This window comes from Haliotis rubra, unplaced genomic scaffold (genome assembly GCF_003918875.1).
Source record: "Haliotis rubra isolate DU_JTF1 unplaced genomic scaffold, ASM391887v1 Scf9, whole genome shotgun sequence".
NCBI lineage: Eukaryota > Metazoa > Mollusca > Gastropoda > Lepetellida > Haliotidae > Haliotis > Haliotis rubra.
In genome coordinates this window covers 2,093,804-2,110,071 of record NW_025767634.1, presented here as the reverse complement: position 1 = coordinate 2,110,071, position 16,268 = coordinate 2,093,804, and the positions used below count along the sequence as shown (strand labels likewise).

The window sequence follows — 16,268 nt, the reverse complement described above, 5'->3', positions numbered from 1 at the left end:
GCATCAGGTTGCCGATTTTCTCGGGAGGCAAGATGGAGAGGAAATGAGTCATGTAAATGCAAAACACTAATGCTATATTAGTAACAAATGTTATTCAACACTGTTATAAATAGGATAATTCGAGCTACACTGACGATAATCTTCAGTGCTGAAGGCCTCCGTCTGAGCAGCGTGACAGGTGGCAATAGAGAGAGGCATTATAGGGAAGCTTCCATAGCAGCAGTGGTCTTTTAATATCAGCGAGTAGACAGAAATCCGGTTTGGTTACGTACATGCTATTGAAAGGCACTATATAAGGTATCTAGTAAATAGAAGTATACTTTACACGTCCAAATTAGCCACTTCCCTAATACAATTGTAGGCGTTCTGGCTTAGTGCAACCTTTTCCCACGCAAGCAATGGCATAATTGGTCAATTACTACTGTAATGAAGCGGCTTCTCAGAGATAGCCTTGACACGAGGAACAAACTTCTCAATGGGGAACTCTGGTTGAACCAGAACGTGCATGGATGGTGTTACTCAGCCAAAATGAAATCACGTTAAAAATGTACATGTTCACCTGTTATTGAGCATCAGCGGAGTAATTACTTGTGACGTATCGTATCTGGGAAACGTGTGCTACTTAGTATCATTGGTGCGTATATCACACATCAAAAGCACTCCATTCATGTTTATGCTTCTTCTATTAACACATTACGTTCCTGCGAATGAATTTGAAATGCACCTGAACGGAACAAACACGGGCATTAGACAAAGTACTTTCATCCACTTAACTTTGTGGGATACGAACATACGATGAATAGCTTCATCAAGCATACATGCCGTTTGTATATTCTTTTTCAGCTATGCTATTTAAATTGAAAGCGTGAACAGCATTGAAGCTATCGACCACTCTGTGTAAGTTGTATGATGGAGGACAGTGATGCAGTTAGTAGACGTTTACATCGCTGAAATCCATGGTTATCTGGGATTAACGAAGGATGAATACATGAGAATTAAGCAAATCATAACTGTATTAGAACCTACAACTAAACGTCGTTCTTACCGAAAGAAGTTGCTTTCCATTTATTGTCACCCTTCCTTGAACATAGCAATGCCTCTCAAAGAAGTAACTTTATCTGGGATGGTTACCTTATTGTGAAGTGCTCATAGAGGCTTTTTTAAATCAAGTCATCATTTGTTGATATTATGCCGAATCAATGTTGTAAATTCACTCTCAGACCTAGTCACAGGCGAAAAGACAACGGATATGACCCTACTGCGGATAAATAGGACGCTATTATCAAAAGCCACTACGGTGTCTTCCAAATCCGCAACCGCTCTTATTTTACAATGTTCATCTATAAACTTTCAAAGGTGAACACGTGAACAAAAACGTATAATTGGTTGCTATTTAAGGAGTTTGGGAAAAGGAGGGTGGGTGGCATGCACCGGTCTGTAGCCACAGGAGACGTAGAGGTCGCTCGCAGACTGTAAATCATATACTTATTCAGTCGTACAATGCTTTGTCTGACCACGCTCCCAGACAATGTTTTGACATGTGAAGGCACGAAAAGCTACTAATATAAAGCAACATGAATTTAGAAACGGATTGGGATTGGAATCCCGAATCTGAATATTTTTTTCAGATTCAAATCCCGAAACCTGAATGTTAAGGAAAATGAGGTTCAAATATCGAAAACTGTAGTTTGGTTGTTTATGTTTTAAGTTACCCAGGTACACAACGAGCCCTAGTACATTAGAAGGGGGATGAAATAATGAATATTGACATTGTTCGTCTTTGCTCGATCGTGATCGAGGGTTGACGCCTGCAAGCAGGGAAGAGCTTCAGGACCGTTGACCATCTGCACGGCAACGTCGAGGATAGATACGTTTGACAGATGAAGGTGCAAAGAGTATAGTTACAAGGACGCTGAAGTTCCGAATTCCAGATGTGTTAATACCCGTGAAGGTCCGGGTTAGAATTGACCTTCAGTAACCCATGCTTGTCGTAAAAGGCGACTAACGGGATCGGGTGGTCAGGTTCGCTGGCTTGGTTGACACATGTCATCGGTTCCCCATTCTGCAGATCGATCTCATGCTGTTGATCACTGGATTGTCTGGTCCAGACTCGATTATTAACAGACCGCCGCCATATAGCTGTCATATTGCTGAGTGCGGCGTAAAACTAAACTCACTCACTCGCTCCCCAAATGTGTTAATCAAATGCATAATAAAAGTCCAAATACCAAATACGAATGCCGAATGCCGAGTGCCGAATGTGCAAAATAAAAAAAACGAATATGAAAAAAAAATTCAGATTCAGGATTCAAATCCCGAAACCCAAACTTTAAGAAAACTCAGATTTGAAGTTCAAATGTCGGAAACTGTAGTTTGGTTGTTTATGTTGTTAAGTTACCCAGGTACACAACGAGCCCTAGTACATTAGAAGGGGGATGAAATATTGAATATTGACATTGTTCGTCTTTGCTCGATCGTCATCGAGGGTTGACGCCTGCAAACAGGGAAGATCTTCAGGACCGTTGACTATCTGCACGGTAACGTCGAGGATAGATAGGTTTGACAGATGAAGGTGCAAAGAGTATAGTTCCAAGGACTGAAGTTCCGAATTCCAGATGTGTTGAAGAAATGCATAATAAGAGTTCAAATACCAAATACCGAATGCCGAGTGCCGAATGTGCAAAGGAAAAAACCCGAATATGAAAAAGACATTCAAATTCGGGATTCGAATCCCAAATGTGAAACCCCAATCCCCAATCCGTTTCTAACTTCATGTTCCCCTAATATACCGTCTGTCTGTGTCTGACTAGCTTCTTGGTAATTACAGTTTCCTATCATTCTATGTAACGGTGGTTAATATTATTCGATTGGTGTAAATATGGCCTTGTGAAAATGGATCAAAATGAAAGGATAACAAGTAATTGGTAATTGTAGCCGCAACTGGGGAACTACTACAAGACTGATTTACCAGAGTACTTCATAATCTGTTGGCGTTAGTGCACAAATTACAACATTTGAGAAGTTGACGTGTTTCACATTATTCATTCATTCATTGACGGTGTTTTGTCACTTGTTTGCAATGTATCATGTGTTTGCTCCAAATGATTGTCCTAGCTAGTTGTATACTACAACTGTTATTTTATAGCAGGTCCGTGTTGATTTCACACTGAATTCGGTTACGCATAGGTTTTATTGAATACATTTTTAACTTTAGAAATCTACTCGACATAAAATATGACACGGAAGGACTGTGATGCAATTTCTAGACTGTCCACGGTCGAAACACAAATGTGAGACCACGGTGATCCTGCCCCCATCGTAACAGACCCATCCCAAGATTAGTCATGTTGCCTTGCGTTGACTTTTTCATGACGTTCGTTAAACCCCTTCTAGACACGTCTGTGCATATGCCGAAAGTCTGTTGTGAATCTGGACTCGCCTGTAAACACTACAAGCTTCTACGCTCTACAAACCGCTGTACAACAGTAACTCTTCACGTTGTAAGAGATGCCCTCCCAGTCTGATCAAAGGCACTGCATTAAACTGGCTCAGATCCACCTTTCACTGACGGGGTGATAGTAAGCGTTTTTCGTGGACGTCTCATAATGTCACAGACATTTATCCCGTAAAACGTTTCGCAAATTGTTTCGCAGTGATTACTGTTTTCTCTCACTTATGGACATCGACACAATGGAGCGTCATGCAGAGATATGAGTACGACATATGGGACATTTGCCGTCTAAAATGTCAGGTGGGCAGGAATGTTAAATTGTATCAGGGAGATCTGTGAACACCAACAGCTTTCTGGAACGTCATCAAGCCAAAACAGATCCAGAACATGATAAATGCGGTGATGACCAATCGGCGAGTCACTGAGCATCATATTGTCAGTTCGGAAGGTTTTCTCAGACAGAATGAGTGAGTGAGTTAAAATTTGAAGTCACTATTATTTCACAATATTTCAGCCATATCGTGACTAAAACAGGTTATAGATTAACAATAAGTAAAGATAGATTACATTCTGTTACCACATACACTTTGGCTGAAGAAAAATATCTCCAAACTCTTCTGACATTTGATAAAAAACGCCCCAGGCACCCCAATAGTAAAAGAACTTGACATCCCAACCTCCAAATAAGACTGTGTTCTGGGATGTCGATCTTCCAAAAGGCTTGACAAAAAATGGAACATATGATTCTTCTCTTTTCAGGCAATTACGAAATGAGATCAAGACGATGGGCCGTAGGAGGAAATGGTGTGCTCTCCCATCACGTTAATGCAGCAGTTTACACATCAGTCACCGCTGTGGCTACATTAAAGTAACCTAATTATTCTCCGTATTCTCTATTCCCAAACACAAAGCCAGTGCCCATTTCGACTTCAGCGATGATAGCAGCTGCGGAGACATCCAAGAGACTGGCATCTACTAAAGTGGGACAAAATCCCCCCAAACATGGTTCGCAAAAGTGTATCAGTGTAGAAGGTGATTATGTTTGAAATATATCATTTTACTGCCTTGAGGTCAGTTTTTTTCTAAGGGATGGTTAGAAAACGTCAATGACCTTTCCTATAAGCCTTATGACCAAGATATCTAGTCTAATCACTAGGTAATGTCACTCGCTGAACATTAACTTCTGCAATGGAATTCTGACCCAATATATTTGTCTCGTTGTTGTTACTATTATTTGTGCCGAGAAAAAATGGCACTTTTATCAACCACCAACAAGATATTAACAAGTTAATCATCATCATTTTTGGCTTTGTTGTTATTATAGGTTTGGTTCCGAATTTGGAGCATGAACTACTCAAACCTGCAGGCATGAACTTTGGATTCGAAAATGATAGAAAGATTTATAATTCAAAATGCGAGCACTAGAAGCCCGGTTGTACTGGAATATATGCCTTATTGGATATGCATATGCATGATTGGATATCATGAGGCAAAAGCCCTCTAAGTTTAGCAGGTGAGTTATGAAAGGCTTGGTCATATATCCCTATGGTTTATCAATGATATGATGAAGTGTTTTTGCGGTTAGATCATCTTATGGTCTTGCTAGTTCTCAGTTTGCTTCTTGGAAAGAAAAATCGATATCGTGTAGCCAGTCACGATGCTCTGCCTTGCTAACTTACAGTTTGATTGAGGGTTTGCTTCGGCATAAACAATTAAAAGTTAACTCTTCAGCCAATATCGGTCAGTTTAGATTCTTGAATCGCTGTATCGAAATGAAACGGGTGTAGTGCTCTTTCAAGAACCATTTCCATTCTGCCTATGTGATTGTTGACTTACAGTGTGTTTTGTAATGACGAGTGGAACCAGTGTTTCATTGAAGAGGTTAATGTGACCTGATTGTGGACGCCATTGGGCATGGCCCCTTGGTAGTGGACAGTTCTGATTCAGAGTGATTGAATTTAGTTTTACGCCGCACTAAGCAATATTCCAGCTATATGGCGGCGGTTTGTACTGAGTGAGTGAATGAGTTTAGTTTTACGCCGCACTCAGCAATATTCCAGCTATATGGCGGCGGTTTGTAAATAATCGAGTCTGGACCAGACAATCCAGGGATCAACAGCATTAACATCAATCTACGCAAATGGGATACGATGACTTGTGTCAACCCAGTCAGCGAGCCTGACCACCCGATCCCGTTAGTCGCCTCTTACGACAAGCATGGGTTACTGAAGATCAATTCTAACCCAGACCTTCACGGGTGTACTGATTCAGAAACACGTGTTTCGCCTTGAGAATTAGCTTTAGTGGTTTTGTAGTAGTTAACGCACTCACTCACTCTCATGTACTGCTCAACAAATTACGCATGTTAGGTCATATACCAATAATGATGTATATGAGTATTGGCCATACAGGTAATAATATATCTACACTGCAAAGGGTAACAGAAGCCTACACATTGATGCTAATCCTACATGACCAAATTGTAACTTGGTCTCTTCAATTCAGAATTTGATCCACTTGCTTCCGCGCTTCATAACTAACTATATGTGTATGTAACGTGCTAGTGGTGTATACATGTTCTGAAGACATGACCATATACGAGAAAGAGATTGTGGTGGCCAAAATTACAATTTGTGCAATAAACCTTTGAATGAGACATATCTGTGTAACGATAGTGTTACTTTCATGCGTGAAGAGATTAATGCGCCTATTTCAAGTACCCTGTAATTGATTTCATTCGTTCACAAACTCAAAATAGGCTATAAAGTCTATAAGATGTAATCGTCGTCTGTGACAGAAAAGTCGAGTCACAGATTAATAGTTTTAATCAAATGTTGGTTTGTAATCTACTTTCGAGGTTCTTCTTACTGATCAGACACTTAGTCTCAACACAATGATTACAAAACCCCAGCTTATATATAGAATTAATTCCTGGCGTCTCTCATAGTAAGTCCTCGTTAATTCCAGGGTAACACAAAACATTTAATTATCCGGAGCAACGTTAACTGTACCAGGAGTGATTAATATGTTCTGAGCCTCACATAAAAGGAATTTGGTAACAGTGAACACAACACTGGCCCTATGGAATCTAGCTCTGTTGAAAACTGTTTTCAAAATATACTTGTGACGAGACGAAACATGGTTGAAACGTTGGTTACCACTTCCGAACAACAACCTAAACAGTAATAGCTTTTTACATTACTACCACCACCACCACCCAAGAAGGCCAAGACTGGACAGATTAACGCCTGTGCGTTAATTGAAGATGATCTCAAGCAGAGACTGGCCCAGCTGGTTCTGGTCCTGTCGTAGGCGTTTATACATCTCATCCCGTCATGTTACTACTCGACTCGAAAAGTCTGTTACAACGCTTTCAACATACCTGTGCACTTTAATCCTGCTACATCATACTCATGTGTCCTAGCTTTTGATTACACTAGGCTTAACATGCGTTGTGGTGACTGTGAAGCAATAATGGGCGAATCTCTGGACGTTGGGCTTCACTTTGTGTTCTCTCAACCAATTCTCGTACGGTTCTGCGAACCAACTGGTTGAAATAATCCGAGCTGAAAATGCGGCGGTTTGATATCGTTTCCTTGGAAGCACCAACTGAATATGGTTGTCTTGTTGATCCCTTCAAAATAATGGCCGAGTAACTTTTTTTAAAAGGCTCCGAGAGATACTAGAAACACATTACTACTCTTAAGATTCATTAATAATTTTATTATTGTGTTGAACATATTTTAAAAATAAACCATAACTCTTGGTACCCTGCATATGTGCAAGATCTGTCACCCTCGCGTGATGCACGAGGAATACTGTTCTCTGCCACTGTTGCACGTGCATGTACACATTTCCTAAACCGTAAATGAGGGTTATGCGAATATAGAGCTCTGAACATGGATAAGTATGTTTATATAATTCATGTTGATAACATGCTGATATGCAATATCATAGATTTTATGTTTTAGCCATAGGTCGACCGCAAAGTGTCAAATCATGCTCTGACATTGACGGAAATCGTTCATGGCAGTTGCAAAAATAAAGCAAAATGTACATGAATTAACGTAGGTTCAGGCTAATGACTAATTAAACCAGATGATTTAAAAATGATGGAGAGTGTATTCACCAAAATGACGTCCCATGTGTGTTTTAAAGCAAGTATTGTCAGGTCAGGTTCACGGATCCGGCCGTGTTAGATGCCGATCATGAGTAATGGGTCTCCCATGTCGACAGTGAGGTCTGCCCAATTTCCTGTGTATGGTCTTAACGATGTTGTGAACACGTTCTGCTGTGGAGGTCTAAAGATCAGGGAAGTAAAGACAACCAAAGACGCCTCATCATGGTTCTAAGATGGATGTTGTTTCAGAAGAATCGCGGAGATGGCGTTGCTGCAGGGATAGCTGTGCCTGTTCTTGAGTCTTAAGTTTATGAATCCTTTTATACACGATCTCTAGTTTTATTTTGGGTGACATAATCATTATTAGTGACAACAGCACGGAAATTGGGATATACGTCTAGGAAAGAATTGCCACAGAGGCAATTTTCTAACCCCCAGGCTGACCCAGTGGTGCAAATATGCATCTCCAAAACTTAAACACAATCTGGTTCGAATGCTAGATTTGTTGTGAGTCGGTTTAAGTTAGCAATGGCAACATCTTCATTACGGATCCCTCGCCCAGGTGCCTTGGAATATTCACGTATGTAATCACCGTGTGAGGTTTCTAAATTGATACTTAATAGTGATGATGATATACGTAACGGTTGGGTGTACCCGCTTTGCCATAATACCACGGAACCAACCCACGTGATTTCGTTTGTCAACGAGGACAGTGGCCAATGTGGCACGTCTTCAGTGATATATTGGTGTTGCACCCGAAATGAGTTGACGGCTCTAATCATAGATTTCCCTTCAGGATCCTCAATAGTGCTATTGCAATGAATGTCGTTACCGCTCAAGTTAGCTTCAAATTACGCGTCCAATATTGGATGACCATAAGCATACTTCAATCGTAATCATTGATTATCAATTTATATCATATGGTTTCAGTCACACATATTTCCTCTCTAAAAGATGTTAACACAAACCATGCATTGTATCGACATGACTAAACATCTAAAATAAGGGTGTGACATCGATATGACTAAACATCTAAATAAGGGCGTGAAATCATTTTGAGGCAATAAATGTATTTGACAGAGAAGCCCAGAGTGGTATGCTGGGTTCCTTCAATTAAAACCCGTGTATCGCCCTGTCTTCTGTCAATGGTCAGCTGATTTTAATATTTCACTCAAGCCAGCAAATAATATTGCTCACATGGGTGTAAAATATCTTTCATTCTTCGAAACAACCCGTTTTTGTGGGAGGCGAACAATATGTGGAAACATTAAACTGCCTTCCGTGCGGGATTGAGAAAGAAAGAATTTTTATTATTAAGCATTCCCAGGGCGATTACTGGAAACATAGGCAAGAACTAAATAATATCGATCTTCTTTAATGACATGGTATTGTCTGGTAGAAGCTCTGCAAGAAGGCGTCGCTATACATAGCTTAAATGCAGGAAGAATGGCATTTCGATTACATTTTCGGACTGACCAAACAAATGGTATCAGTATTCGGTGAAAATATTGCAATACATTTGAATTAACAGCCGCCTACCTGTAGTTCTATTACAGTTCAAAACATGATCAGTAACTCTCAAGTAACTCCATACAGGATGTGATTATATTGTGTACAAAATGTATAAGACATTAGTGTTTCTGTAAAAAAAAGTGTTTGGTGAGATTTCATTTTTTAAATTGAACTATTTTATTCGTGCTCGTAGTTTCAACAAAGTGATAAACGTTTAAACTGTCAACGCTCCAGGCTTTCCTCAAATATGAAGCTGAGGCGCAGTATTTTGGCAGATATAATCAAATAAGATTTTGTTTGATCGATCAGTTTTCGACATCCTCATCCTCATCCGCTTGACGCCAAGACAGGCAATCATTATATCAATTTCAATTATTATTTTTGTTTCAATAATGCATCTCTAGGATCCAAATACACCCCGAAACAAACTATGTGGTGGTTTTGGTGGCCAGATTTAGTCTAGGCCTTTGGTGGTCGTGTTGGTGGTGGGAGTTGATGGTGGTGTATGTTATGAGCGTTGGAAGTCAACCATATACAGCGACAGATTATATTATTTAGAGAATGTATATGTTATTATTATAGAAGTTATTGTGATGAGAACTGCTCTTTGCACATGTCAAACTCTAAATAAATTTTAGATGTAAAGGGACGTACTGTGGATTCAGACATATCACATCTCGCATTACATTCCCGTTAAGACCAGCACAGAGTGTGAAGATCACATTTCGCCTATTTTGTAAGCAAAGCAACTGTTGCAGATTGTAGAATATTGCCTCTATTTATTGCTATAAGCACTGCTTCTCCATTTAGATGTCATTGTACTTGTACTGATTTGAAATTGTGGTATCACACTATTTTGCGTTCCTTTGTAGTGCTGTGAACACTTAGTCAATACACAATTGTTAATATAATACAAAATTTCTTTGTTATTATTTGCTTTTACATCAGATCCTAGTGTACGGATTATTGGTTACCTTTGTAATTGACTCTTGACAGTGTGGAAGCATGCAATGTTTCATAGATAATGAGTGAGTGAGTGAGTTAATATTTAACGTCACACCGGCAATATTTCAGCCAAAAATACTGCGTTTAAAATCTGGTAAGTTGAAATTTAACATTGAAAGTTTTTGGACTTACGGATGTTTCATAGATAAAAGATCTATGTACGCACTCGATAACGATCTTCTTGATACTTTAGGGGCGGTATGGTAGCCTAGTGGTTACAGTGTTCGCTCGTCACGCCGAAGATCTGGGTTCTATTCCCCACATTGGTACAATGTGTGAAGCCCATTTCTGGTGTCCCCCGTCTAAAACGGCGTAATACCATACTCACGCACTCACGATACTTTAACATTTGACACTTTGTGGCACAGAAATATGCGGTTATCATAGATTGTCTCTTTGAATTTTCATTGCCGTAATAATTTGGGAACAAAATTGTGGAGAGATACATAGTCAATGTTACACACACACGAGAAATATGCACCTGGAAGCCAATTAGAATATTTGCATCACACAGAACCAGAATTAGTTTTCATAATATCATGTAATCCGATTAACATTCTAATAGAAAATTAGAAACAAAACATCATCCAAAAACAAATTTCAAAGTGTTTATTAGTTATTTTACTATACTTTCATTTGTTCACTCTGCTTCTGTGCAGCAATATACTTGTGACCATCTGGTCAGGCAAACATGCGATCAAATGCGATCAAAGCCCATTGTTTCCTTTCCACCTATATGAACATACGGCTGGTACATACATGTTTTAAAGTGTTTAGCATTCCTAGAAAGAAATACACGCGAGTGTATTATAACATGAGTGCAATACAATGATTGCAGGTACATTCAATCGCTTCTAACACTAGTTTGGTATATAAACAGGTAGACTTTATCTTAAAAAGTTAATACAAGAAGACAATAAGATTTCAATTTCGATTTTTAATGCGACATGTCGAGACAAGTTATGCAACATTTAACCTTTATCAAGCACGACCTGATAGTGAATATAAGATAAGGTTATTTGATCCATTTCCATTTCTCAAATTGTGACATTTCTCAATCCTCCCAACCAAACAAAGAAGAAGCTTTTCAAGTACATTCCTCTTTTTTAAAACATGTGAAGTTCGACATCTCACACACATCGCGATTCACTTTCTCTTCAAATGCGAGATACTGTTGTTACAAACAAACTTGACAGCATATTCTACCAATCATTCAGGGGAATTGCTTTTCACTGGTCAATGTAAAACAACCCTTTAGCCCTTTGCACGTACGCAAATTTATTTCCTTCATTAAAAACAAAAGAAATGCAACAAACAGTAAAACATGCATCAATACTTGACATTACCGCGATGATTGAATAGAACTGTGGTAAGCGATTCAATAGGAGATATTGAACAAAGCTATTGTATCATAAAATATCGTATTTGTGGCATACTCATCACGGTACATGAATAAGACGACGATGGCAGACAGTATCAACTGTATGGACGATACGATGATTACCAGCTTCAAGCAACAGCCCCGCTTTACATCACATAAGATCTGACCTCTTACAGATTGTACATGCGATGTCTCTCAAGAACTTTTGGAGTATCACTACTTAGCTTACTGAATCGATCATCTGAACCATTTAACTGCGTTCTTTTGAAAGCCAGTTTGATCTGCCCATTCGAATAATCCACAGTCATGTGCTTCGTGCTTGAATAGTATCGTTTAAGAAGCTTCCGGCGAGTTCTGATCAAGGACGAGCAGGTCAACATTATTCTGATCCTCGCTCTCATTCTCTTGCTGAAGAGACAATATACAAGAGGGTTCATGCAGCAGTTGGACGATCCCAGCCACTGGGCCATAGGGATGATTAGATCTTGAATGATTCTCATTTCCTCGCTGTGCATACCTGGACTGTTGAAGGACAGCTTTATGTTTATAGCGTACAATGGCATCCACGACAGAGCAAACAGGAGCACAACAATACCCAACATTTTGGCAACTCTAACTTTAGATCTATGTATCACAACATTTTCTGAACATATTCCGCCAAGATCTCTGTTCCATACTTTGAGACCAATCATAGAGTAGCAGATGACGATGAGCAGAAGGGGGAAAATATAACAAAACAGGAAGATTGCGAGAAAAAACTCTTGGGCTTGTTCTGGTCTTGGCCACTTCGGAAAGCAGATATAGAGAACCTGTAGATCTGTCCTGTACTCTATTTGCTGGTAATAGATAATCCATGGGATCATAATGGAGGCAGCCAAAGTCCACACGACAGCCACTGTAAACCTGGCAGATCTCATCGTCAGCTTGAACTCAAGTACGTGGCAGATTGCAATGTATCTGAAACAGAGTTCGAACATTAGTTTACTTATGCATAATTTGTTTCGCATCACACGTTTGAGACAGACAGTGAGTGAGTGAGTTGGTTTTTACGCCGCTTTTAGCAATATTCCAGCAATATCACGGACACCAGAAATGGGCTCCCCACTATGTGGGGAGTCCGGGTCTTCGGGGTGACAAGCGATCGCTTTAACCACTAAGCTTCCCCACCGCCCCCGTTTGAGATAGATTGCCTACTTGGAGTAATATACCGAGTAAAGTAAACTCTTTGAAATGTCAATCTTTAAAGGTCCTTTACGGCAATGCCAAATAACAGCAAATGTAACTTTGCAAAATGGAATACTATTCTGATCTTTTCATGAAAATTCTGGAAACGTATATTTTGTTGGTGCTTATAATGTTTCAGACATAATGTTTTCTCAATAATGTTTATGTTGATGTTTGCATAATCATGACGTAAAACTAAAACGTCAGAGAATAACCAGTCGTTTTTATCCGAGGCAACAAATCACGTAAATTAAACATAGAAATGGATCATTGAAAATCAGTGATGACAAAAGGAGTATTCGAAATGTCCGGCCTTCCGGTAGCACATTTTTAAACATGCCGGTCTCTTCACAGACCGACGTCAGTCGACGTTCTCAGATTCATATTCTCAAATGATTTGACTACCGTACCGCATTCATCATTCTAGTTATGACCTTCAAAGTATGTTTACAATTATATTTGCTGTTGTAAGTCTGCATAAACGTAACTTGACAATCAGTTGAAGAACATTCCAATGTACCGGAAGATATCAAGTTTTTGCAGTAGCACTTCCTGATACATGAGCAGGTTTGTTTACCAGAGTCATTATTCCTGGAAAACATGAGCAGAGATAGAAGAGGATATTTACTTTGAGTCGTAAAATCAATAAAATAAGCTGTAAGTTTACCGCCTTGAGTATAATGTTGTGGTACAAGTTATGTGAAGTAGATGTAAGGGGTTTTCTTTTTCTTTTGAAATTAGATCATGGGGCTTTTTAAAACAATAAAACATATTCCCTTGGTTACAAATGTCCCTGTTGATTTAAGTTACAGGCAAACAATTTCAATAAAGAAGTGAGATTCTGTGTTGACAACTTCGCTTGCTGGCATCCCCCCAACAACATTTAATACTGACCTTATTGCAAAAGTATTCCATCACCTGGTAGTATGACAAGTAATAACAACGTTCTGACCTCCTTTCGTATGGAATGAGGATTAAATACAAATTTCTTTTAGTCTGTGAAAATGTCATAACTCAATTTTCAGAAAAATCCAAAGTTTGTTTTGACGATAAAAAGGCATAAGAAACGTACTTTTCGCTATTCCTGAAACACTCAAAACTGGGCTACGCATAACTGGCTGTCGAACCAAATTTGATTCTTAAACTCAAATCCATGGTCCCTAGTACGGTGATCTACCTTCAGTTGTTAGCGATCTATAGCGTGTTGTATCGTCCTCCATAGTTAAAGTATTTTAGATTTTATTACTAGCTTTAAATATATATATATCTGTGATAGTCTAGTTGTTTTACTGTCCTTTGTCGACAGATATTTTAAAATGATTACCTTGTTTTCATCGCTATATGGCTGTAACATTTTAACTCACTGACTCACTGATTTGATGATTAAACCCTCTGTTTGTCTACAAAGGTATTATGATGTATCTGAATCTATCTTTCATGACTACCCTCATTTCACAGAGCTAATGAGTCAGTTCATCACATAGTACTAATCACGATGTCTAGACGTAAACATACAATGAACGTCCGATCAAAGGGCCGAGTTCCCCTTCCTAATGATTGTAAAGGTTTTGACTTTGACATCTTAGCCGGCTACTGGAAACGATGTATCTGGTATTGCAATCCAGTCTTGCAGTGTTCATAGATTCGCGTTCTTTTATTCGTCCGTTCGTGTTCGTTCCGTCCCTAGGAGCCGCACCTGTAGTTGCTGGTGATCTCCAGCCCGTTGTTTATATTGTATGGTCCATAAAAATTTGAATTTTACAGTTACATGCTAGTTTTAGTTCTCTATCTCTGATGATCTGGTTATTTTACTGCCCTTCGTTGGCAGTCTTTTTACAGATCAATTCTGTCTATTATGAATTTATAACTTTAAGTCACGATATGGCTGAAATATTGCCAATGTGACTATAAAGTTTAACTCACTCACTCACTCGTGTTCGTTCCGTACAGTTGGTGTTTGATTCACATGAAGCCGTGGCGTCGGCTTGAAATACAGTCGACATATTTAAGAACCATAAACTGACATTAGTACTTGTCAAGACATCTAAGCTCACCCTGATTTCGAAATTAGACTGATAAAGTATTAAGTCAGGGAAAGGTTTCAGATTAAAACCAAGCTAATCAGGTTCAGTTATTAAGCAGGTCAAAGATCGAACCTGTCACACTGTGAGAGACACAGGGAGAAAAACAAACAAAATCATAGAACTATTCATCGAGACCAAATGGTCGAGTTTATGTATGTATAAAGCCGTTTGCTAATATTTCTGAAATCACACTTTTCATCTAAGTACATCAGCTGTTCCGTCACATATAGAACGTGATCGAAGTGTTGCACAACAAACCATGTTGGCGAGGATAAGTGATCGAAAGGTCAGTGTATCCAGTTACAGACCCGTTTATACGAAAACTAGCCGACAATAGTCATGTGATAGGTCACAAGCCGAGGGCGTTAGAACAAGACCACATTTACGCTAATAGCATATGAGTATTTAATGGCCTTTTATCGAGTTCCGGTCACGTTTATTTCCCTTTAAGTAACATTCAGCCCTCATCTCAATAAGAAGAATGATCTTCAAAACAATCATCAATAAGGATAAAGCCAGACACCATAAGTGATGTACATTCATAACACTGGCAGTAACCACGGTAACCTCATCGCGGTTCATTTCAAGACTAGGTCATGCATTATCACGGAAGGATCCTATGTCTAATTAGTGGCGACAAATAGCGTATTCAGCACGTCTCGCTGGAACCGTTCCCTGGTAGAACAGCTAACCGCCACTCTAAAAATACCAGTCCTGACGGTTTGGATACAATATGTTAGGTACATTTACCTGTCTATTGCAATAGCTGCCAGTGTGTTGACTGAAGCACACACAGAAACCCCTTGAAGATATGGAACAAGTTTGCAGAGCAGTGCCCCAAACAGCCAGTCTGAAACCAAAATGTAAATGTTATTTTTCTGTAAATGGTGGAAAATATCATCTTGAATCGGATTAAAATAACCGAAAGTCAGAAAAAAAAACGAACATGCAAATATGTCTATTAAAACTACAGTAGACTCTGAATAATCCGACATCTGAATTATCCGACAATCTGTGAATTCCGACATATTCGTTCTTCTATGTTATCATCATTTAAACATTGCATTATCCGACATCTGAACATTCCGAATTCCGACACCATTTTCTGGTCCCAATGACACTATTAATCTGTACAATCCGACATCCTCTCCCCATATTGAACTAAAATAGCCAATCAACCTGTCAATGGCCAGTTGACAACTAACATCCTGTTACTGATAATCTCTTTGGTCCCAGCACTTGCTAATTGGGAGGTAATTAGCAGTTTGAGAACGCCTGTACCTTTGTTTTTACAAGCTGAGTGGCCAATGTGAGGACATAGGTATGTTTTGTCAAGCATAGGATGAAAGGGATCAATTAATTTGGTGAGATCAATTGCCAGGTTGCTTCAGCTAGTGAACATCCTTGAAGCTGAAACTAAGAACTTTGCACTGGAGTCGAAAATGAAGAACACCAGTCTACAATGGAGGACATTTTCATGAAAGTGTGAAT

The 16,268-nt window shown here is 39.2% G+C and overlaps 1 protein-coding gene across 1 annotated transcript; it reads right to left on the bottom strand.

Moving 5' to 3' along the window:
* Positions 1-11,010: 11,010 nt before the first annotated feature.
* Positions 11,011-12,415, bottom strand: LOC124263870 (neuropeptide SIFamide receptor-like). Its single transcript, XM_046698591.1, has one exon. The coding sequence runs from the start codon at positions 12,384-12,386 to the stop codon at positions 11,640-11,642; it is 747 nt and encodes a 248-aa protein (XP_046554547.1). The 5' UTR covers positions 12,387-12,415; the 3' UTR covers positions 11,011-11,639.
* Between the last annotated feature and the right edge of the window lie 3,853 nt (positions 12,416-16,268).

What these genes read in the sequence shown, in the direction of transcription:
- LOC124263870 (XM_046698591.1), bottom strand. Translation starts at nt 12,386, where the DNA reads ATGAGATCTGCCAGGTTTACAGTGGCTGTCGTGTGGACTTTGGCTGCC.